Source organism: Artemia sp. Qi Xiang Cuo, chromosome 3 (assembly GCF_049724085.1).
Source record: "Artemia sp. Qi Xiang Cuo chromosome 3, ASM4972408v1, whole genome shotgun sequence".
In the NCBI taxonomy this organism is placed as follows: domain Eukaryota; kingdom Metazoa; phylum Arthropoda; class Branchiopoda; order Anostraca; family Artemiidae; genus Artemia; species Artemia sp. Qi Xiang Cuo.
Window position 1 is genome coordinate 7,185,888 of NC_142796.1, and position 21,458 is coordinate 7,207,345.

The 21,458-nt window shown below is 33.8% G+C and overlaps 1 protein-coding gene across 1 annotated transcript in view; it reads right to left on the reverse strand.

Moving 5' to 3' along the window:
* Cht6 (Chitinase 6) overlaps positions 1-21,458 on the reverse strand; it is a 152,138-nt gene that overhangs the window by 85,044 nt on the left and 45,636 nt on the right. Inside the window, exons 2-5 of the mRNA XM_089108442.1 lie at positions 18,905-18,956; positions 14,465-14,665; positions 11,319-11,578; positions 3,236-3,360 (exon numbers count right to left, since the gene is read on the reverse strand). Of these exons, the coding sequence (XP_088964568.1) occupies positions 3,236-3,360; positions 11,319-11,578; positions 14,465-14,665; positions 18,905-18,956 (638 nt within the window). The remainder of the gene's footprint in view (positions 1-3,235; positions 3,361-11,318; positions 11,579-14,464; positions 14,666-18,904; positions 18,957-21,458) is intronic.

Sequence of the window (21,458 nt, forward strand, 5' to 3'; positions counted from 1 at the left end):
GAAAATGTTGTTGTAATTATTTATGTACAGTGAGCCAAAATCAAAACCTGTATTTATTGAAAAGCGTTCAAAAATTAAATAAAACAAGACAAGTTTTTTCAACTCAAACTAAGGAACAACATTAAAACCTAAAACGAACAGAAATTATTCCGTATATGAATGGGGCTGTCCCCTCCCAAACGCCTCGCTCTTTACGTTAAAGTTTGACTTTCTCACAAGTCTATTTTTTTTAAATAATAAAAAAATTTAGCGTAAAGAGCGAGGCGTTCAGGAGGGGACAGCCCCTTTCATATACGGAATAATTTTTGTATTGGTATTTCTGCATAGTATTGGTTTTGGTTTATTGGAAAGCCATTTAGCACGAGAAAAGGAAAATTAATATGCAAATTTTGTTTTACTTATTCAATGACAGCGAGCCAAAATAAAAGCTGCATTAACTAAAAAACGATCAGAAATTAAATAAACAAACAAGTTTTTTTTTTAACTAAAAGTAAGGAGCGACATTAAAACTTAAAACGAAAAGAAATTATTCCGTATATGAAAGGGGCTGTCCCCTCTTCAATGCCTCGTTCTTTATGCTAAAGTTTTTTTTATTGTTTTAAAAAACAAAGTTGTAAGACAGAGTAAAACTTTAGCGTAAAGAGCCAGGCATTGAGGAGGGGACAGCTCCTTTCATATACGGAATAATTTCTGTTCGTTTTAAGTTTTAATATCATTCCTTACTTTCAGTTAAAAAAACTTGTTTTTTTTTATTTAATCCAGAATAAAGCACATGATAGTCCTCGGAGTCAAGAGTTCCTAGCTGTTAAATCCGTGTTTCAGATAGTAAAGTCACATCTATTCGATACTATCAGAAATTCTCATCCCATTATTTATCTGACCCGGCTGAGCATCTGAGTTAATCGTTCTAATATTTCAAAATAGAATTCGGAAAGCATCTTTTGTAGTCGAAAATCGTGTCCGCGGGCGTTCAGTATCTCAAGATCAGTCAAATTTCCGAGGCCATTGTCGTTGATTCAGTAATATTTTTTTTTTTTACGGTGGCAGGTTATAGCCTGTTGTTGGCCTGTCGACCAACCCTCAGCACTTTGCGAACTTTGGACCGTCAGTTGTAGCTTTGCCCTGTTAACCTTCCAGGCACACGCCAGGTGCAAACACCCACCTGGCGTGTGATTATAATAGGCGTTTGATTATTTAAACATTCGTTTATTATTATTAACAACAACAGCACATCAGCATTTCAGCTCTTAGAAACATTATTTTGTTAGCTTTTTTGTGTTGAAAGTTTGTTTGTGCCCCTAAGTGATATCACATAGCCTAAAATCAGTGAACTATCCAGAGGAAGGTTTACACAGGGGGGGGGGGTGGCTATGCCAAAATTAATATGCAAATTTCGTATTAATTTTTCACGTACGGTGAGCCAAATTTGAACCTGCATCAGACGGAAATCGTTCAGAACTTAAATAAAAAAACAAATATTTTTTAACTGAAAGTAGGGAACGACATCAATACATCAACGACAACGAACAGAAATTATTTTGTAAGTGAAAGCCGCTGTCCCTTTCTCAATGCCCTGCTTTTTACGCTAAAGTTTGACTCTTTTTCAAAACTAATTTTTAAAGTAATTAAAAACTTTAGTGTAAAGAGCGGGGGTTGAGGAGGGGACAGCGGCTTTCACTTACAAAATAATTTCTGTTCGTTCTAAACTTTAATGTCACTCCTTACTTTAAGTTAAAAAATACTTTTTTTTTTTATTTAATAACTCACAAAAACCAAACTTGGGCTCAAAATAAACTAATGAGAGAAAATATGAACCCATAAAGAACAGGAGAAAGCAACAAGAAACGACACCTGAAGCAGCGTCCCATAGCCAAAATTTCGTAACAAGCATCACTTTTTTCAAGTATAGTTTAAAATACAGTACATCAAAATAAAAACCACTTTTGTCCCTGGAGGCCATCTTAGGTCTATTCATATCTGAAAACCGTGATTTTCAAAAATTTTTCTTTGGCTGTTTAAAAATTATTGCTTTTATGGCAGTATCGTATTTGGTTCAATGGTGCTGCTACGTTGAACTGGGAAGATGAGATAACTACTTAATTAAGTTTGACATCAATTTTGGTAAGCAAAAATTCAGACATTAAAAATCAGGTGATTTCAAAAGACAACTACAACTTCAAAGGAAAAGCATCTGTCTTTAAACTGTTGGTGGCACGTGTTTTAGCTAATTTTTTTTTTTTTACTGATTTTGATCTATATTTTATTTTTCAAATTTGCCATCCGCTTGTAACTAAAATTGCATAGACGCATTGAAGACATTTAGGGTTATATTTTTTCTATTTAACCAGTTAAGTCAATGAGATTTGATTTGACGATCTGAGATACTTTAAAAAAGGTGAAAAAACTTCACATATGTGCTTTGTCCTCGAATGAAAAAAAAAAAATACAAAATGAAGTTTTGGGAATAGTTAGATCCAGGTTCAAAGAACCGATACACGGCCAGACCTTGTTAGTAGGAATTTGAAGGGAATTACACGACTCCCGAGAGCAAAGAAATTTTCTGGCGAGAGAAAGAGAGAGAAAAAAAGAGAGAAAGACCTTAAAACTTCATCGAATTTTGAAATAATCATTTTTTTTCATTTTTCAAAAATATGTCAGGGTTTCTACCGTTAAGAATCCGTCTTATGAAAGCAGAATTTGAGTTGTATACTTTTGACATACAAAATTAAAGCTATAAAATTGTTTATTCGGCCCCCAAATTGGCGAAAGCCGGTCCCATTAATTTTCTGAAATGTGAATATGAGACAAGAGCTAGTTTGAAGAGTGGTTGTGATTAGTGTGATACAAATTTCAAGGAAGTTCCACTAACCCTAATGATAAATGAATTCGAGGTGTATAGGCTAGAAGTAAGGACTACCTAATTGTAATTATCACTCATTTTGATGATAATGAAGTCTTATTTCAGTGATCCTTTAAAATATATTTAAAAAAATAATTTCCTACAATCAAGCAACATACTACCATGGTGATCACTAGTTATAAAACTTTTGTAATTAATATTAGTCCCTTAAGAAATTGTATACATCAAATAAACATCGTTTTTGTTAAAAATACTTAATTATTTCCATCTTATTTTATAGTTTTTTTATATATATTATTTATAGTTATTTATGGTATATTCAGCCTTATAATTACAATTGAAAGTTAAAGCGAAAACAAAATCTGAAGAACCTACTTGGAGAGTCTGGGAACATCGTATCCTTTCTCAATAGTTTCAATTCCAGCCGGAACCGCCATTGTTAAAAGAAGACGGGGTCGCTTTGCTTTCTTAGCTTCCGACTCAAAAGCACGACGCAAATCCTAGAAAATGAAATATTTAATAAAGTGATCTATTGAATTTAAATCTAGAACTTGAGAGGAGCGAACTTTCGGTTCGGCAACTGAATTCCACTTGATGAAGAAAAGGTCTTTTTATAGGCGAATATTGGGTTCGCTTCTGCTTTGGATCTGACTTGAGAAATTCGCTTTCTTGACCGGAAAGAATTGTGCATAAATTAAGGCTTCCTGTTTGTGTACTGGGTACTATTAACACTGTTTCTCATATAGGCAGCCAAAACACCTATCCCAAATGACATACCTGTGTTATAAAATAGGGGTATAATAGGGGTAGGGGTATAAAACATACTTGTGTTATAACCTGTGTTATAATTAATTATGACATACCTGTGTTAAAATTTTTTTTTTAAAACTCCAGAAAATAATATTTTTAGCCAAACATATCAGTCGAATTCCGACGACGTTATGACGACGACGTCGAATGACGACGTTATCTGGTCATCTTTTACCTACAAAATTTATTGTCCTTTGTCAGAAATTCGTATGTGGTAGGAGCAGTGGTTCCATCATCCCCAAACTTAGTAGGGGTTTCCTCCAATTTCTCCAGAACAGAATCGGACCTCTCAGATCTTTCTGAGCCTTAATATTCACAAATATGTGAACTTTAACTCGGAACACAAACCTATAGTTTTAGTTAATTAAGTTTTCGGGAATGGAAACCAGCAGTGCTTCCACTGTCTTGAATTTTCAGGCCTCCAAATATTTCTCCTAGGGTACCAGATTTCAGATAAATTATTATTTTTTGGATACCAGAATTAGTGAGCAGTCTCTCTTACCAACTTTGGCCCAATTTTAATAGCATTCAAAATAGGGTTAGTTTGTTAAAACAGGGTACGCTTCCTCTAAAAAATCAAACATAGTTTTCTAAAATGTCCTTTTTTCTAGTTTTGACCCTGCCTCATTCAGTGGTGGATCCAGGGAGGATGGAAGGACCCTGAGCCCCCCAAGATTTTTGTCTGGCAGCCTCATTCCTTTTTTTTCGTTTTTCACTTTTTTCTAAGATTAATTTGTCAATTTTGTCAATTATTGATAGATTCAGTTTACAATGTTATCAAATCTAGTTAGAATAAAGCAATAAGATACGGAAAATGAAAGAAAGAGAAAAATATGAGGTTTTATTGTTCAGAATTTTCAATTTTCGTTTATTCAATTATTCAGTTTATTCGTTTATTCGTTTATTCAATTATTCAGTTTATTCGTTTATTCGTTTATTCAATGACACGGTTTCTCGTGATACAGGTGGAGTTTGGGTATCTTTAAGAAGATTTGCCCCTTATTTGGACTAGGTTAGAGACAATATCCTTCGAAGAATTTCCAAATCCATGCAAATATTAATTTGGGCTACAGGAAAAGAGAGGGATTCAAAATAATTCAGTTATTAAAAATCGCAAAAAAATGGATAAGGTCAATGTCAGTTTCTACATGCACTCAGTGTTGTTATTATTAAAATATCATTCGGGTGATTAATATCATTGTTGTTATTAAATGTTATTAAAATTTAAATTCGGGAGACATCATGATCCTAAGCCCCCCTGCAAAAAATTAGAAATGGTATCTATGATAATTTGATACGATTGTGACTATAAAAGCAAAATTATCAGAGCAAAAAATGGCCAGTGTGGATTTTAACCATATGACTTAATGAAGCACTGATTACATTAAGGAGAAATTTGAACATTTGGCAACAATAGCAGTATTACTTTCAAATTCTTTTGCCGTCTGTTTTTATGAATCTGTCAATAGGTTTTTTTTTCGATTTTCTTTTCAGTTCGAGCTAAAGAGCTACAGCTGGACTGTTGATGTACTTGTCGGAGACTGTAAAACCAATAATGGGTGACGATAATACAGATACTCATAACACTAATCGCCTAAGAGCAGGGACCGGACCCTGTGCTTAATAAACGAATAAGATTACGGGGAGCTGGTATCATGCAACTTGAACTCACCATAATGGTTTAGAGTTGTGACGAGCTCCATGTTTGAAAATTGTGTATTCTTGTGTGTTTTCAGGAAAACACTGGTTTTTCAAAACTCGACAGATCTTGGGAAGTATAACAAGTTGTTTTATTTGAGCTACTTTTAAATACGTATTTATGTTGAATAGGCTTGGAAGTAATAGTTTTTGTTGCTTTTTAGCTTCAAATTTGCTGCTTACCTCTATGAGAAAAACGCTGATTTTAAATCAATTAATCAAGAATCAACACAGACCCCGTGTTTAGGAAATAGATATAATTACATGGGGCTGGTATCACACAACATGAACCTACCAAATTTGCTTCATGGACTACGAGGTTGCATGTTAAAAATCATACATTGTTCTGCGTTTTCAGTAAAAAATTGATTTTTCCAAACTCTACAAACACAAAGAAATATCATGAGTTGGTTTATTTGCGCAAGTTTTATAGATTTGTGCTGCTAAGCTGGGAAGCAAAACCATTTTTAATTTTAAATTTTAACTTCGGTCTCAAAACTCTCCTTTTTCAAAAATAAACTAATCAATAATATGCACCAAGCCCGTACTTAATAAATAACGAAGAAGACCACACTGCCTTTTCATCATAAAAACAACAAAAGGTAAAACAATGAAGAGTTAATCTAATATATTGTTTTTTTTTTATCCTCAAATGAATATTTCGGCTCTATATCCAAGAATAAAATAAGGCTTAAACGCAGATTCATCTATCCTAGCCGAGTGGTTAGCGCTTTAGATTTAAAATCCTGAGGTCAAGGGTTCGAGTCCAGGTGTCACTGTTTATTTGGTTTAGAACGGGGTCTATAGGGTGACTGTGTAAGCTCAGCCAGAGTCGACCCAGCTTTAAAAGCGTACCAGGAAAACTATGCGGGAAAAACGTGGGATGATTTGCCCCCAACCAAGCACTGCGCTCCCGGGCAAAGGTATTGAAACAGGAGATCGATACCTGCGTAACGCAGACCATTCGACACTCTTATTTTATTTACTTTTTTTTATTTTTATCAGAATCATCACTTGAAGGAAGTTTAAATTTAATTATAAGATTGTGGTTGATTTTAATTTTAGTTTTAATGATGCTAATCCATGCTTAGATTGTTTTATTGAGTCACCATAGGACATCCTCCTTGTATTGCTCCTCATTGGTCAAGTAAATAGTACGAGGAAAATCAGTATTTAACTCATTAATCTTAAAAGTTTTTATTTAGTCACATTGCGTTCTGGTTTCAGAACAGAAAACCCGTTCCAAATTTTTCTTTCTCATATATTAAACTGAAATAGAATGATTCTGCCAAAAGGGTGGAGAGAGAAAGTAAGATGGAGAGAAAGAAGAATATAACGAGCGACACGGAGAGATAGAGAGAAAGAGAGAGGAGAGAGAAAAAAATAATGGCGTGACTGCATATGGAGTTCTTATTCATTAAAAATTGAATTCTTGATTTTCCCCCAAATTTTAAGATAAATCTGGTTGAATAACTCTCAACGTGACTGAGGCCATTTCAACAACCAGATTTCACTGTCTTTAGTACTTTAATTTTTTGGTAGTTAACTTCCTCTTCGAAGTTTCTGGTAATTTTTTTTCTTGTCTTATGTAAACACTAGCAGAAATATAATGAACGAATCAATGGCAAAATATTAACAAGGAATAGAAAAAAGTGAACTAAGGATGTTTGAAGTAAAAATGAGTAATATATCATTTTTCTACTATTCTATTTTATTTATTAGAGGACTAGTTTCAATTTTTCCATAAAAGAAGTTTTTCAAAGAAAAGTAAAGATCTGCATTAAACAAAAGTCGAGCAAAAAATAAAGTAAAATAATTAGTCAGACTTAAAACGAACAGAAATTACCACAAATAAGATTAGGACTAGAGCCCCCTGACCCTTCTAAGGCCCTCTACTGGTAAGAGTTCTCATTTCGAGTAGTGTGTTTTTGTTTGTCGTAACATCAACAACAACAACAACAACAACAACAACAAAAAAATCATTATATTAACCAAGATTATTCAAAAAACTAATCGACGTAGCCTATACTGATTGTTATATATAATGGACTGGATATTCATTCTGGGAAGCCTCTGCAATTCCGGATTTATTAACGTTATAAAAGAAATTTATATTTAAGATATAACTGGTTTTCAGTTGATGACGACTTCTGTTCGTTTTAAGTTTAAATTGTCATTTTACTTTATTTCTGTTTTAATGTTTAATGTAGGTTTAATGTAGCTTTTTACTTTTTCTTTGAAAATTGCTTTAATTAATTTATTAATTAATTTATCTTTAATTAATTTCTTTATTTAATTAATCTTTATTAAATAATTAATCTTTAATTAATTTATTCTCGTTTTTAATTAATTTCTTCCCGACACTCTTCATTTCATTGGTTAATAAAAGGAATATTTTTAAAGATTTTTTCGGTTTTCTTTATAAGAATTAAGGTTTTAGCTGGTAATTTATATTTAAGATAAAGTTTTGTAACAAATCTTAATAATAGTTGTACTTGTACTAGAGAGCTTTGGATGGCTGGGCAAGGGGAATACTGTTCACACAAATTGATTGAAAATCCGTATAAATATTGTCCTTTTGTAGAGCTGAAGTCATTCTTGAAGTCGTCTTTTGCCCTTCTTCAATAGCCTCCTCAATAATCCCTGGAAGTTTCAATTTTATACCCTGGGTTGTTATCGATATACTGTAGATAAAACCTTTAACAATTAGGATGTATATAGCGTTTTTTAATTTGATTCAAAATCCCCTCAAAATGCCCTGAAAGTTTCAGTTTCAAAACAAATTGGTTCAAAACCCCCTCAAAGTGCCCTGAAAGTTTCAGCTCACAAGCTCATAGTTTCAGCTTTTGACAACCCGGATGAAAACAATGGCTTATGATGTGTTGCGACATTCCTCTTAGTACTCCTAGAAATTTTTAACTTTATCCTCTTTGCCATTCTTGAGTTATCACAGATGCGCTACTTTGATAGCCTGGATCCACATACGACTTTTTGGTTAAGCTCAACATCCTGCTCTATATTCCCTGAAACTTTATAGTTTCCCTGAAAGTTCCTGAAAGTATACCTTTAGACGTTCAGGATATACTACAGGTGTCTTTTGATTTTATTCAACATTCTCTGAAAGTTCAACTTAATAGCCTTAGCAGTTTCTGAGATATTGTACTTGCGCCCTTTTGACAACCAGGATGTCCATAGTGAGTTTTGATTTACTTCAACATCCCCCTCAATAATTTCTGGAAGTTTCAACTTATTTAGCAGATGCGCCATTTTGACGATTTTGATGCACGTAGCGTCTTTTGATTTAGCTCAAATATTCCCTAAAAGTTTCAACTTAATGCCCTTTTTGAATCCTAAAAATATTACGAATAACCCGTATTGACTAGTTGGATTCATAGAGTGTCCTCTAATTTAGACCACATCCCCTTCAACATTCCCTGAAAATTTCAACTTCATATCTTTAGCCGTTCCTGAGACTTGTAGATACGTTCTTTTGACATCCTGGATGCACTAAGTGCCTTTCAATTCAGTTAATATCCCTCCACATTCCATGAAATTTTCAAATAAATACACTGAGCCATTTGTGAGATATTGCAGGTCCGTCCTTCTGACATTGCGGGTGCACGGTGTCTTTTACTTTAGTTCAAAATCCCCCTCGAGATACCCTGAAAATTTCACCGTAGTACCTATAGCCTTTTTGGATAGCCATGGTCAAACACACCCCCTCTCCCGATAATAAACGTATACGTAAACAATTAGTAACTTGCCCCAAGCACTGCTCAAGGGGCTGTGGGGTGTCGACTTTCTTTTGACTCTTAAAAAGGATACTATAGGGTAATTTTGGATTGAGTAAGCCCCCTGCGACGTTTCTACGACAACTGCTTCCACACGAAGTGGATTGGAAAAAAAATATACGGGAGCCACTTAACTCTTTACTTATTCAGCACTACTGTGCTGCCTCATATACAGGGCAGCTTTCCAATTGGCCAACTTAGACAATCAATTTTCATTTTCACTGTCCCTGGTACTTCAAAATAATGTTTATACATTTTTGTTCCCAGGTTATGTAAACGATATCAAGAGTATAATGAACTATAGACTTAAAATAAGATTTTAGACTTAGAATAAGTCCAAGAGAACTCCTAGACTTAGATTGTGCTGATGTTTTAAGGATCTTAGATGGAAATGTTAGGAAATAGAATGAGCTTTTAGAGGTTCTACGAGTTCAGGATGCAAGAATAGGTTTAAAAATTAATATAAAAAAGACCAAGTCGCTTCGCTAATAAGTAAAGATGAAGTCGTGATACTGGGTATTGAGCAGACCGAAAAGTGAAAAGCTTCACTTATCTACATAGTATTATTAGTAAAGACGTTGGGTACAGTGAAGATGTTAAAAGTAGAATGGTAAATGTCCAGTATGTTTTTTTCACAGCTGACTAAAGTTTGGAAGAATAGGGAGATAATTTTGCGAACCAAGAGTGAAATATTGGAAGCTACAGTGATGACACTTGTTAAGTATGGTTCTGAAGCGCAGGCGCTCCGAAAAACGGAAGAGGATTTACTAGATGTTTTCCAGAGAAATCTTCTATGGATTCTTTTGGGTACCTAACAGTCTGACCGTATCTTAAACACTAAGCTGTACGAAAAACATGGTTCAATCCCACTTTCTAGGGCTGTAACGCGAGAAAGGATGAGATGGCTAGAACATATTCTGCGGATGAATGATGACAGATTGTCGTAGATTGTCCTTATTGCACAACCGTTCAGGGCCAAACGAAAAGCAGGTTGTCCCCGAATAGGGTAGGAGGATGTCAAAAGGAAAGATTTAAGAGAAACGGAAGCTACTTGGTAGGATGTAAAGAGGGAAGCTTCGAATAGATTGGGATGGAGGCGGAGCGTGCGTAGCTGTGTTGGTCTCAGGCGGCTTGGTGCCACAGTGATTTAGTTAGTAGTAGTAGAAGTAGCTAATTCATAACCTCTCTGCAATTCTAGGCCCTGTGGCAGGTGAGACCGATCCCGGATCCTATACTGCCAACCGCATATCAATACTGTGCCACCACAGGATAAAAACTGAGTACACAGAACTAATTGCTCCAAATTGGGTAGCTACATTGCCACTACATTGCCATTACATTGCCACAGCATAATTTAGATCTTGAACTCTTCTCATTAGAGAATGTTATTTCTATTTTACTGTAACAACTAAAATTTGATAAGTTAAAAAATTTATAGATTCTATCCTAACAGACACACCAACAAAGAGTTGGGAGTGGAACACGTAAAGACTGATCGATTAAACCCTTTTCTACCCGAAAAATAAAATAGGAGCCTAAAGGCAAGCTTTTTATATTAAGAGCCCCCTCCTCCAACAAGAACTCTCTAGAATTAAGGATTGAAATTGATAGGCTGGTGCCCCTCTCTTGTATAGCGAGATTTTCCTACCTTTCTTTTATATTTTCTCTATAATTTGAATGTTTTTATTATTCTTTTTTAATCCCTGTGAAACTCCCTAATAAAAAATGCAGATAAAAGAAAGTAGAAAACGAGGGAGTGAAATGACACTATTGACTTCGATTATTCATTTTACACATTTATTATTGCTATCCTGACCAGCATTCTGCCTAAAGCAGGATAGGGGAGCCCCCTAAGATTGGTCAAAAATAATAACTATGGGAAATCTCTTTAACAATGGGAAACCTTTTTTCAAGTAAAAGGTTATACTCGTATAGTTAACTCAAATATGAGTATGTTACCCGTATTGATATTTGCATTTATTTTAAATTTATAGTACAATGTAATTTATCTCGTTGAAATTCAAAGGGAAAAAAAATGCTGTAACCTAGATATCCCACTCAGTGGCTCTTAAGCATTCAATTTATTTCACAATAATATATATATGGTAAATACTAGAAAATGTGGAATTAAAGATATGCTAAAGAATTAAAATAGTTACTTTAACAAGTCGCAGATAGTTTTCTTTATCTTCAGGCCTTCCTCCATCACGGCTTCCAGGATACTCCCAATCCAGGTCAAAGCCATCAAACTGGTATTGTCGAAGGTATCGTACAACAGATTTTGTGAAGTTTTTTCTCAGCTCTGAATCTTCTGCTAGCAGCGAGAACCTCTTTGAGCCTTCATTCCAACCGCCAATGGCAAGTAATGTTTTCAGTTCTTTGTTATACGTTTTTAAACCGTTAAACTTGGCGTACGCTCCTAGAAGATCATATTTCTAATTAATTTCTCTAATTAATATCTCTAATTAATTTAAATTACCGTTCATTCCAACCACCAATGGTTGGCACTATTTTCATTTCTTCGTTTTAGGTTTTCAAACAGCCAAAAATTGAATAAGTTGAATTGATTAAGTAATAAAGAATAAATAATAAACTTAATAAGTAATTTATTTCACCAGCCCTTTACTCAAAGCTTTGAAGCCATTGAAGCGTTGTGTGTCACTATAGTATTCCGATTTCCATAAAGAAAAACTATAAATCCTGGAAACCTCTTTAAAACACTACAAATTACTTACTTATACCATTCCTAAATGTGAACTGCTTCACTTTAACCAACTCCCCCCCCTTTAATGGAGAAACTACAGCCCAAATTATATAATTATACTCACTAAACTTTCAGTAGCGCGACTCTCTTTATAACACTCTAAATTACTAACTTATATCATTCCTAAATGTGAACTGCTTCACTTTAACCAACTCCCCCCCTTTAATGGAGAAACTACAGTCCAAATTATATAATTATACTCACTGAACTTTCAGTAGCGTGAATCTTTTCTTTCTGCCACTTTTTCAGCATTATATCATTCCTAAATCTGAACTGCTTCCCTTTAACCAACACCACCCCCCCCCCTTTAATAGAGAAACTACAGCCTAAATTATATAATTATACTCACTGAACTTTCAGTAGCGCGACTCTTTTCTTTCTGCCACTTTTTTAGGATTTGCCGTTATATTTTAAAGAAAAAAAGAGTCGTACTGCTGAAATATCATTGAGTATATATATAATTTGGGCCATATATTTGTCCCATTAGAGATGGGAGGATGTTTAAAGTTTAGTGGTCCACATTTAGAAATGATGTACGTAAGTATCTTAGAATGCTTTAAAGTAGTTTTCAGAATCTTATAGCGTTTCTTATGGACAGTGGGAATACTGAATTAGCATCAACCGTTAAATTGTTTTACTGGCTTATATTTTTTGTATATTTTATATTAATTAGAATAACCCTTTATTCCACTTGTTAATGACAATTAATATTTGAACTCAACTGATCATTAGAAGTTTTAAAACGTTGAAATTTCTACATTCGATTTAACTTTAAACTTCAAATAGAATATTTCCAATCAGTTCTAGCCGTTCTTTATTCCAACCCAGATGGCAAGTAATGCCTTTCATTTTTTCATTATGGATCTTTAAATCGTTGAGCTCTATACTCGGTCCTTTTTTTTAATCAATCCCAATCACTTTCCATTTTAACCACTGCTAGTTGACAAAAATATACACGACTTCAAATTGCAATGTGACTTTGGAGTGTGTTTGAGCATGGCAGGGTGTGTTTGAGCATGGCAGGCATGAGCAGACAGCAGGGTGTGTAACATCCGTTTAGAACTTTTGTCCTGCAGCAAGACCCTTACACCACAGGATCCCCCCTATTTACATTGGAGATATTAAACAAGAGGAAGAAAATTCTCAAGCAGAACTTATTTTGAGACTGAGACTTTTGAATTTTGAGACTTGAAGTCAATTCTATATAGCTTTATTAGCATATCGGCAATATTGAAACTGGTCTTAAGGCGACGGTATCCCTTAAGATAAAAAGGGAGGCTTTGAATAGAATGGGGTGGAGGAGGAGCGTGCGTAGCTGTGTTGGCCTCAGGTGGCTTGGTGCTGCGATGAGTTGTTAGTAGTAGTAGTAGTAGTAACCAAGGTCTTAGACATTGTCACTGAAATGCAAATACTTTTCTATCAGTTCTAATCAGTCATGGATAACGTGGGATAACTACCGTGGTATAACGAGTTTCATTTGACCAGTACTGTTGATAAGAGGGGCTATATGTAAACAGAGGGAATCCCAGGAAACACTCAATAACAGCTAAAAACCTCTAGCTTCTTCCCAGCTTCTGAAGCACGCATACATTTGTCTGATCAAAATGAGGCTTACTACTTCTTTGTAAGAAAAAACATATACCAAAAGGGTCTTTATGCTCACTTATTGGACACAGAGTCTTGATAGGATGAAACCTACTTTTCGTCAAGCAATGTCTCGTACTTTCATTGGTTTCGGAGTAAAATTATATAAGGATGGTTGTATCCGGATGTCGACAACTCTAATAGCTTTAGATTCGTCCAAATTGTAACAGTTGTGGGCTTCATTTTGACTGGTTTCCATTTCAGTTTCTAACAATTCTTCTAAAAGTAAGATCTTTATCAGGAAAAACACACTGAAGCTCAGATAAGTCTTTACCTTTGTTTGATGCACCTTCCAGCTCAGAAGTTTCATCTTGGTTAATGACGAAATTCACAGCTTGCGCCGACAAAATTGGTTGTAAACGTTTCTTCATAATTGTAGAGTATCCCATTGGGAGCCTTTATGTGGGGTTTTGTCAAGGGAGGAGGGGCAATGTAAAAGACCCTTGAATTGTTATATATTTGAGAAATATAAGACTGTTATAAGAATAGTTAGATAAAATCTTTATATTTTATGGAAGATACGGCCCCAAGGACCATTCACTCCTGCGTACGCTTCTGCCCCTGGTACCGTATTTGCATGGCCTTATTCTAGAGTAGACTTTATTATATTAAGTTTCCTAGTTACTGGAACCATTGAGCTATTATCCTGATCCATGGGTCCTTTGAGTTAGTAGCACCAGGATTGGGCAAGCTGCTTCCCCCATTTAGGACACAAAAGGGTATCAATCCAGCAACCATGGTCAAGAAGAGAGGGGGATATAAATGTCAGTACAAAAAATATCACATAACGTAATTTATATTATCATAGCCTAAATCACATTTTTATTTACACATGTTATATATTTGTATTTAAATTAAATCTAATTGTATTTACATAATATGTAAATTATTATTTACCTTGATCTATATCCTGCCATTTATCGAAAGGTCTGAGACGGAACTCACTGTCCATTCCAACAAACGCATAAACCAAATGAGTACATAAATAGGGGTTAATATTACTGGCTGTAAATTTGGCAATGCCTGGTCTGTAAGCACTCCAATTTGTGAAGTAACAAACTACCTTTTTATCAGAAGATGCAGCTGCTACTACGATACCTGAAACAGAGAAAAAGGAAGAACGGTATTAACCATTTTGGCCGAATGTCACTGAAAACTCTGGGGGGAAAAGTGGCCTCCATAAATGAGGTCACTTTTTAAGTAATGCAATTGTAAGTTGTTAATAAGGGACTCAACCAAAATCTATCTTTTACTACCAACTTAGAATCTTCATTCAGTTTCAGTTAGTTCTCATTTAGCATCTGCACACATCAGTCGTGGATTAAAATGCAAGTCCTTTCGATGTATGGTATCAACCTCTTTTACCAGAATTTAGGGGAAAATCCATTTTCAGTCGGCACGACAGTTTGAGACTTCAGGGTACAAGCCCTTGATATTCTCTAGTGGGGAGAATTCTGAGATTTTAATTTTGGGAATATACTTTTCTTAGGTTTATGTTTCAGTCGGTTGCACCTTTGCCATCTTTTTAGTATAGATTTTAGATTTCAATTTTGGGAATATACTTTTTTTAGGTTTAATTTTCTTTAATCTGGAGGACTAAAATAAGCTCGTCACCATTTCAACTCTCCCCGCACCTCCTAGTTCCCACTTCGCAACAGTAGGCCTATTGTAGGAATGTAACACCTTGGGTAAGTCACAACGTAAAATGATTTTCAACCTGTATAATCCAAGGCAGAATTGGGCATATGACCCTCTTAGCAACCTCCTCTCCCCAGTAGGTTTTTTTTTTAATAACATATACATCGTTTACCTTATTTGAAGTGGTATCACAGAAGGATTTTAATCTGTATTGATGGAGTCTCAAAACATGCCAATCTATGCCCTTCAAATTCCCCCTCCCTTCGACTCTCACAATGTCAAGTTTCTTTCTACCTCTAATGTTTAGGTAGAAAAGTAATCCTATTGCACCTTGTTTCAACTGAAGAACTGCCATGATTTTCAGTCTGTTTTATTTCAGGCCGGTGGTCCCTCGGAGACAGCTTCCGCTTCATCTCTAGAATTTTATCTGAAGAATTGGAGGCAAAACGCCCTTTGATTGACCCTACAAGAACAAATCTTATTTGCAACTTTTCACTCAGGGTAGAAAACCATTATTTTTTAACCCCTTAATATTCATGCTTCAAGTGTTTCTGGTTCAATAGAATATGAGAATGACGATTTTTAGAGACAATTTTTACTTCTTCGACACCCAATCTGATTGAAATTTAAAGGACAAGTCATTATGTGCAATTTATTTATATATATATATATATATATATATATATATATATATATATATATATATATATATATATATATATCAACATGTACATAAATACATAATATATATATATATACATATACATATATATACATATACATATACATGTATATATATAACATATATATATATATATATATTCATAGGGCCAAACAAAAATATATACATATATATATATATATATATATATATATATATATATATATATATATATATATATATATATATATATATATATATATATATATATATATATATATATATATATATTATATATATATTTATCTTATTTTATCTATTTTATCTTGCTACTGAATTGACGCGTTGTTAGAGGCATCCATCACTTTTAAACTTCATTTCTAAACCTATTTCTAAACCATTTCTAAACATATACTACGAAAGTACCTAAAGCCATGGGGACGTTTATCAGCCATCTTAAGATCGGTGAACTTTAAAGCACCGATGCTTACATGCTTTAAAATTTTTACATCATTAATTTAATTTATTAAATCATCATTACATTAATTAAATCATTTTACATCATTAATTAAATCATCATTAATTTAATGACTGCATTATTATATTATCACAGAGTGGTTTGTAAGCAGGAGTCATAAAACTAATTAAATCATTAAATTAATTAATTAAATCATCATTACATTAATTAAATCATTTTACATCATTAATTAAATCATCATTAATTTAATGATGGCATTATTATAATACTACAGAGTGGCTTGTAAGCAGGAGTCATAAAACTGGTTCCTCTTGAGGAAGGAGGGGACTAACACTTGTAATGGGTCTACCGTTTTATTCATTTCCCAGGAATTTAAGGGCATAAAAATTAAAAAATTTTAGGCATTATCTTGATGCAAATGTCTGCGCAACGATTATAGCTAATAATACCAGGCAATGACACATTTCGGCGATAATTGGTAAAGTTTTTTTGCGGCAATCACTTAGTGATAGACATATACTCAATTTTTTTCACCATCAAAGACACAATCAACACTTGAAATGTGTTAAATTTTGAGGCAAAGTGGCGTAGCCTTAGCTACGCCACTTTAGAAATAATAACACCATTTTAGAAAGTAGAACCATTTTAGAAATAATAACATGGATTTGTTGAGGTTCTGTATGATTTGGGGTAAATTGAGGAAGTAATAACTTTTATCCGTGGTAAATTTTAAATGCTTTATATAGCACAAGGCATGGGCATGGGGCTGCATAGCATAATGCAAGGTGCAATGGATATAAGAAAACAGAGAATGAACATTGTTATAAGAACATCAAACCAACAAAGAGAAAATTCTCAGTGACAAGAAAATATAAATATCCGCGTTGTTTTTACATTTTTCGTTTCTTTTCTCTCCACTGCAGTTTCGTTTGTTGTTTTTTTTTTCACTGAGATTTTTCTCTTTGTTGTTTTTTTGTCATGGCTGGCCAGTTCGGCTTAAGATCTTACATTATAAGAACATCGTGTATATTAAGCCTATTTTTAAGAAAGTTTCATTAATTTCTATTAAATTTTGGAAAAGAGGAAGGAATTTTTTTCTTCTGACGTATTATTTAAGTCTTTGAAGGGTTGGCGACTACATGGAATGGTGAAGAAACAAAATTAAAGCATTGTCCCATTAATAGTTTTGTCGGCCTTCCTAGTTTGTCTGTTATTATAATCTATATTCATGCATTAAGGGGAATTCCACTTTCATTTTGTGGTTTAAGAATCAAATCAAAGTTCAAAAGAAAGAAAAACTACATGTGTCATACTATGCTCCAGACATAAATGTATTGTACATTACTAGAAGCTAATTCCCAAAATATTTACTTCAAAATTTAATGAGTTTCTTTTTAAATATTAGCGATTGGGCTAAAAAATACATATTCTCAAGTATCAATATAGTATAATTTGACTTATACATATCTGCTTGCTTAAAAAAAGAAAAAAATCTTATGGCACCTCCCTGAATAACAACCACATCATACAAAACGTAGCATATTATCGTGGATACTGTAACTTTTAATTTTTTTCCCCATCAAATTCTTGGGAAAGAATTTGAAGAAAATGTAGGGAAGAAAAATGTGCATTATCCATTCAACGGATTATGATCTATCGATGAATCTATGCTAGGCATAAAAAAAACAGAAACATGTCTAACAGCAAAAATCACTTAATATCACTCCTCCCCCAGAAAAAAACCGCATAAAAAATATTAAACTCACCGTGATTCTTGTCACCCCCCTCGAACTATATATCGTGAATATCCAAACCCCAATAATCTTCCCTATCATTTTGAATTTGTTTGGGTCATTTTATCTCGGCTTGTCTTTCGTCATCATGAAATACATATCGCCAAACCCTTCTTTTGTAACAAAGGTATATTGGCATTGATGACCATGTCGATGTCAAAATCTGAAACCCAATCATCATCGGTATCATTTTCAATTTTGATTATCGCTGTCCAGGTTGATTTTCATTGACTCGCTCACATGTTCGGTGTTGCATGTCTTCTAACCGCGTGTGCATTTGCTCTTCCTTTTCATTTTTGACACGCCCTCGCATGTCTTCCAGCCGCGTGTGTCTTTGCTCTTCATTTTGATTATTGACACGCCGTCGCTTTTCTTCTGACCACGTGTGTCTGTGCTCTTCATGTTCATTTTTGACTCGCTGACATGCTTGGTGTCACATGTCTTCTAACCAAGGATGGGTCTTTGTTCTTCATTTTCATTTTTGACACGCTTACTCGCTCGGTGTCGCAGGTCTTCTAACCGATTGTGTCTTTGTTCTTCATTTTATTTTTGACTCGCTTACTTACTCGGTGTCGCACGTCTTCTAACTGATTGTGTCTTTGCTCTTCATTTTCATTTTTGACACGCTCTAATTGTCTTTTCGTATATCTTCTAACCACCCGTGTTATGTAAAATAATAAGAAACGAATTTTGTTTTTTTATTAAGATTAAATATGAGATGTCGAACTTCTTATAAAAGAAAAGAAGATGATTGATTTTGTACTTACATAAAACAAATATCCAAGTAATGGGACTAGACGCAAACTTCGATATTGGTGCCTAAGAAAGAAAATAACAGATAAAGCAAATTAAGAAAAGTAAAATTCATACTATTGCATTTTAATATACATAAAAATTAATAATAAAGTAAATTACACATACATGGGGTAAAATAACCTTATTAGCAATAGGCTTGTGGATCATACAGTAAATGTTTGGCACTTTGCTACCTTAATACCTAGTATCAGGAGTGGTTAAATTTCTGGTCCAAGGGTAGAATATTAGACATCTAGGTACTTGTATGATATATGCCCTACCTAATATTTTTCCAATAGGTTTCTCTAACGCTCTATCCTAATGAAATATACCTAAGTACGATAAAAATAAAATACTTTAGAAACAAATTTGGACTATATATTTGCACATTTGGGGGGGGGGGGTAAAGTATAGCGGGTCTGTATACCTAATGTGTTAGGTATAATTATTCTGCATATTATGTAGTAAGAATTGTTTTGTAACTTCACACTGTCCAAATACTTTACGCTTCACACCCCTAATGTGCAAATATATAGCCCAAATTATATATTTTCTGTCTATTCTGTAGCTTCTTGTCTCACGCTATGCTGAAAGAAACCAGGGCACTTCGTATCAAAGGAGTTGTCGTGGGAACTTCGAAAGGGGCTCATTCGATTGAAAATAGAAAGGGCTGATGCCCTTTTTCATAGTCGAAAATGATTGTAGGGCAACTAATCCCCCTTATAGGACCTTTTCAAAAAGTTACTATAATTTTAATGTTTATTTTCTATTCTGTCGCTTCTCTTTGTCTTGTCTCACGCTATGCTGAAAGAAACTAACGAAAAAACTCCGGTTCTATATATGTCAATCCTACGTATCATACGATACGTATCAATCGTATCAATCATACGTTATAATATATGCGTACCGGCATCTATGTTTGATGTTGCAAAAGCTTTCCATAGAGTCTGGTAAAAGAGCATTTTTATGCCAGTGCCTTTATGGCAAATGGTTTCCCAAGAAAAACGATCCATGAAAATCATCTTAATTCATTCCATCCTCACTTAATTCATTCCATCCTTTCAAGTGTTGAACTTGAAGTTTCAGGTGAAAATGTGAAAGAAAAATCAACAGAGAAAAAATTCCTTTCAAGCTTATCAGACACTAACTTTCCAGCAGGCTGGCGCCATATATAAAAACGCCAATAAATATACGAGAAGATTATTGTGAAATAAATAAGGACAAAAAATATAAATCACATACATTTATATGACAATTTTTTAAAACACACTGCCTTTTCATGTACAATTAAAACCAAATCTATTAATAATAGTAAAATCTATAAGAAGGTAAAGAATTAAAAAATAACTGTTAAATGCAAAAATAATAATAAAAGCTGGAATATTTAGCCTTTACATCCGGAGGCATTTTCCAACAGGGGAAAAAAATAAAGAGAAAAAGCTTAAATATAAAACTGTTTTATTTAAAGCGTTCGTGTGTTTTCTTAGTTGCTTTTTTGTTTTGTTTTGTTAGTTTTTTTTTCTCTCGTTGATAAAGAATAGCCAATTTTACTAAATTTACTTATGGTACTTATAGACTGCTTAGGTGTAGTAGTTATATATTTTTTTTATAACACTGACAGTTGTCCTCTGACAAATAGCTGAAGTTTCTCTTCAATGGTTCCTTAGAAGATCTCTAGAATATTGTCTGCAGAATCACGGCATTGAACACTATGCACTAAACGCATGTGTTTTCGTGCAATGGTATTATCGGACTGAATTCTTTGGGTAATAGAAAATATGAAGCAAATTAAGTTTGTTTATTATGGTTTGAAAATTGTATTTTTTGATCTGAATCTGTTCATGATCTAAAATCATGGACCTTTGTTGCTGGTAACCTATTATTATGCTATATCGGCAAATTTGACCGATTTAAAATTGTGCTACACAGGGATGCATCCCTGTCAGTCAAAAGCTTAACAGCTTTATTATTTTTGATTCACAAAAAATTAAGAGATGTATTCAAACATTTCCCAAAGAATAGCATTTTACTGTCATAAGAACCATAATATCTTCAGTAAGCCTTTAAAGGGGGAATAAATGTAGCTGAGATCCATTGCATTTGCATTTGTAGCCTTTGACGGAATCATTAATGTGTGCTATACCATTTTGCACAGAGCATTTTTTTTTTTTTACAAATGTCTTTATGCATGTATTTACGTTACTATAATGGTAGTTACTATAATTTTAATGTTTATTTTCAATATTCACTTCTCTCTGTCTTGCGATTCATTTTGTCTTGTGACACCACCTTTAAGGTGAATGGTTTCGCAAGAGAAGTTATCCCTGAAAATAATCCATTCATTCACTTAATTCATTTATAATTTCAAGTGTTGAACTTGAAGTTTCAAGTCAAAAACTGAAAGAATACTCAACAGAAAAAAATAAGGGAAAAAAACTGGGCAAAATGTTGACTAGTAGCTTATCAGACACTAACTTTCCAGCAGGCTAGCACCATATATGAAATCACCAATAAATATACGGGCAA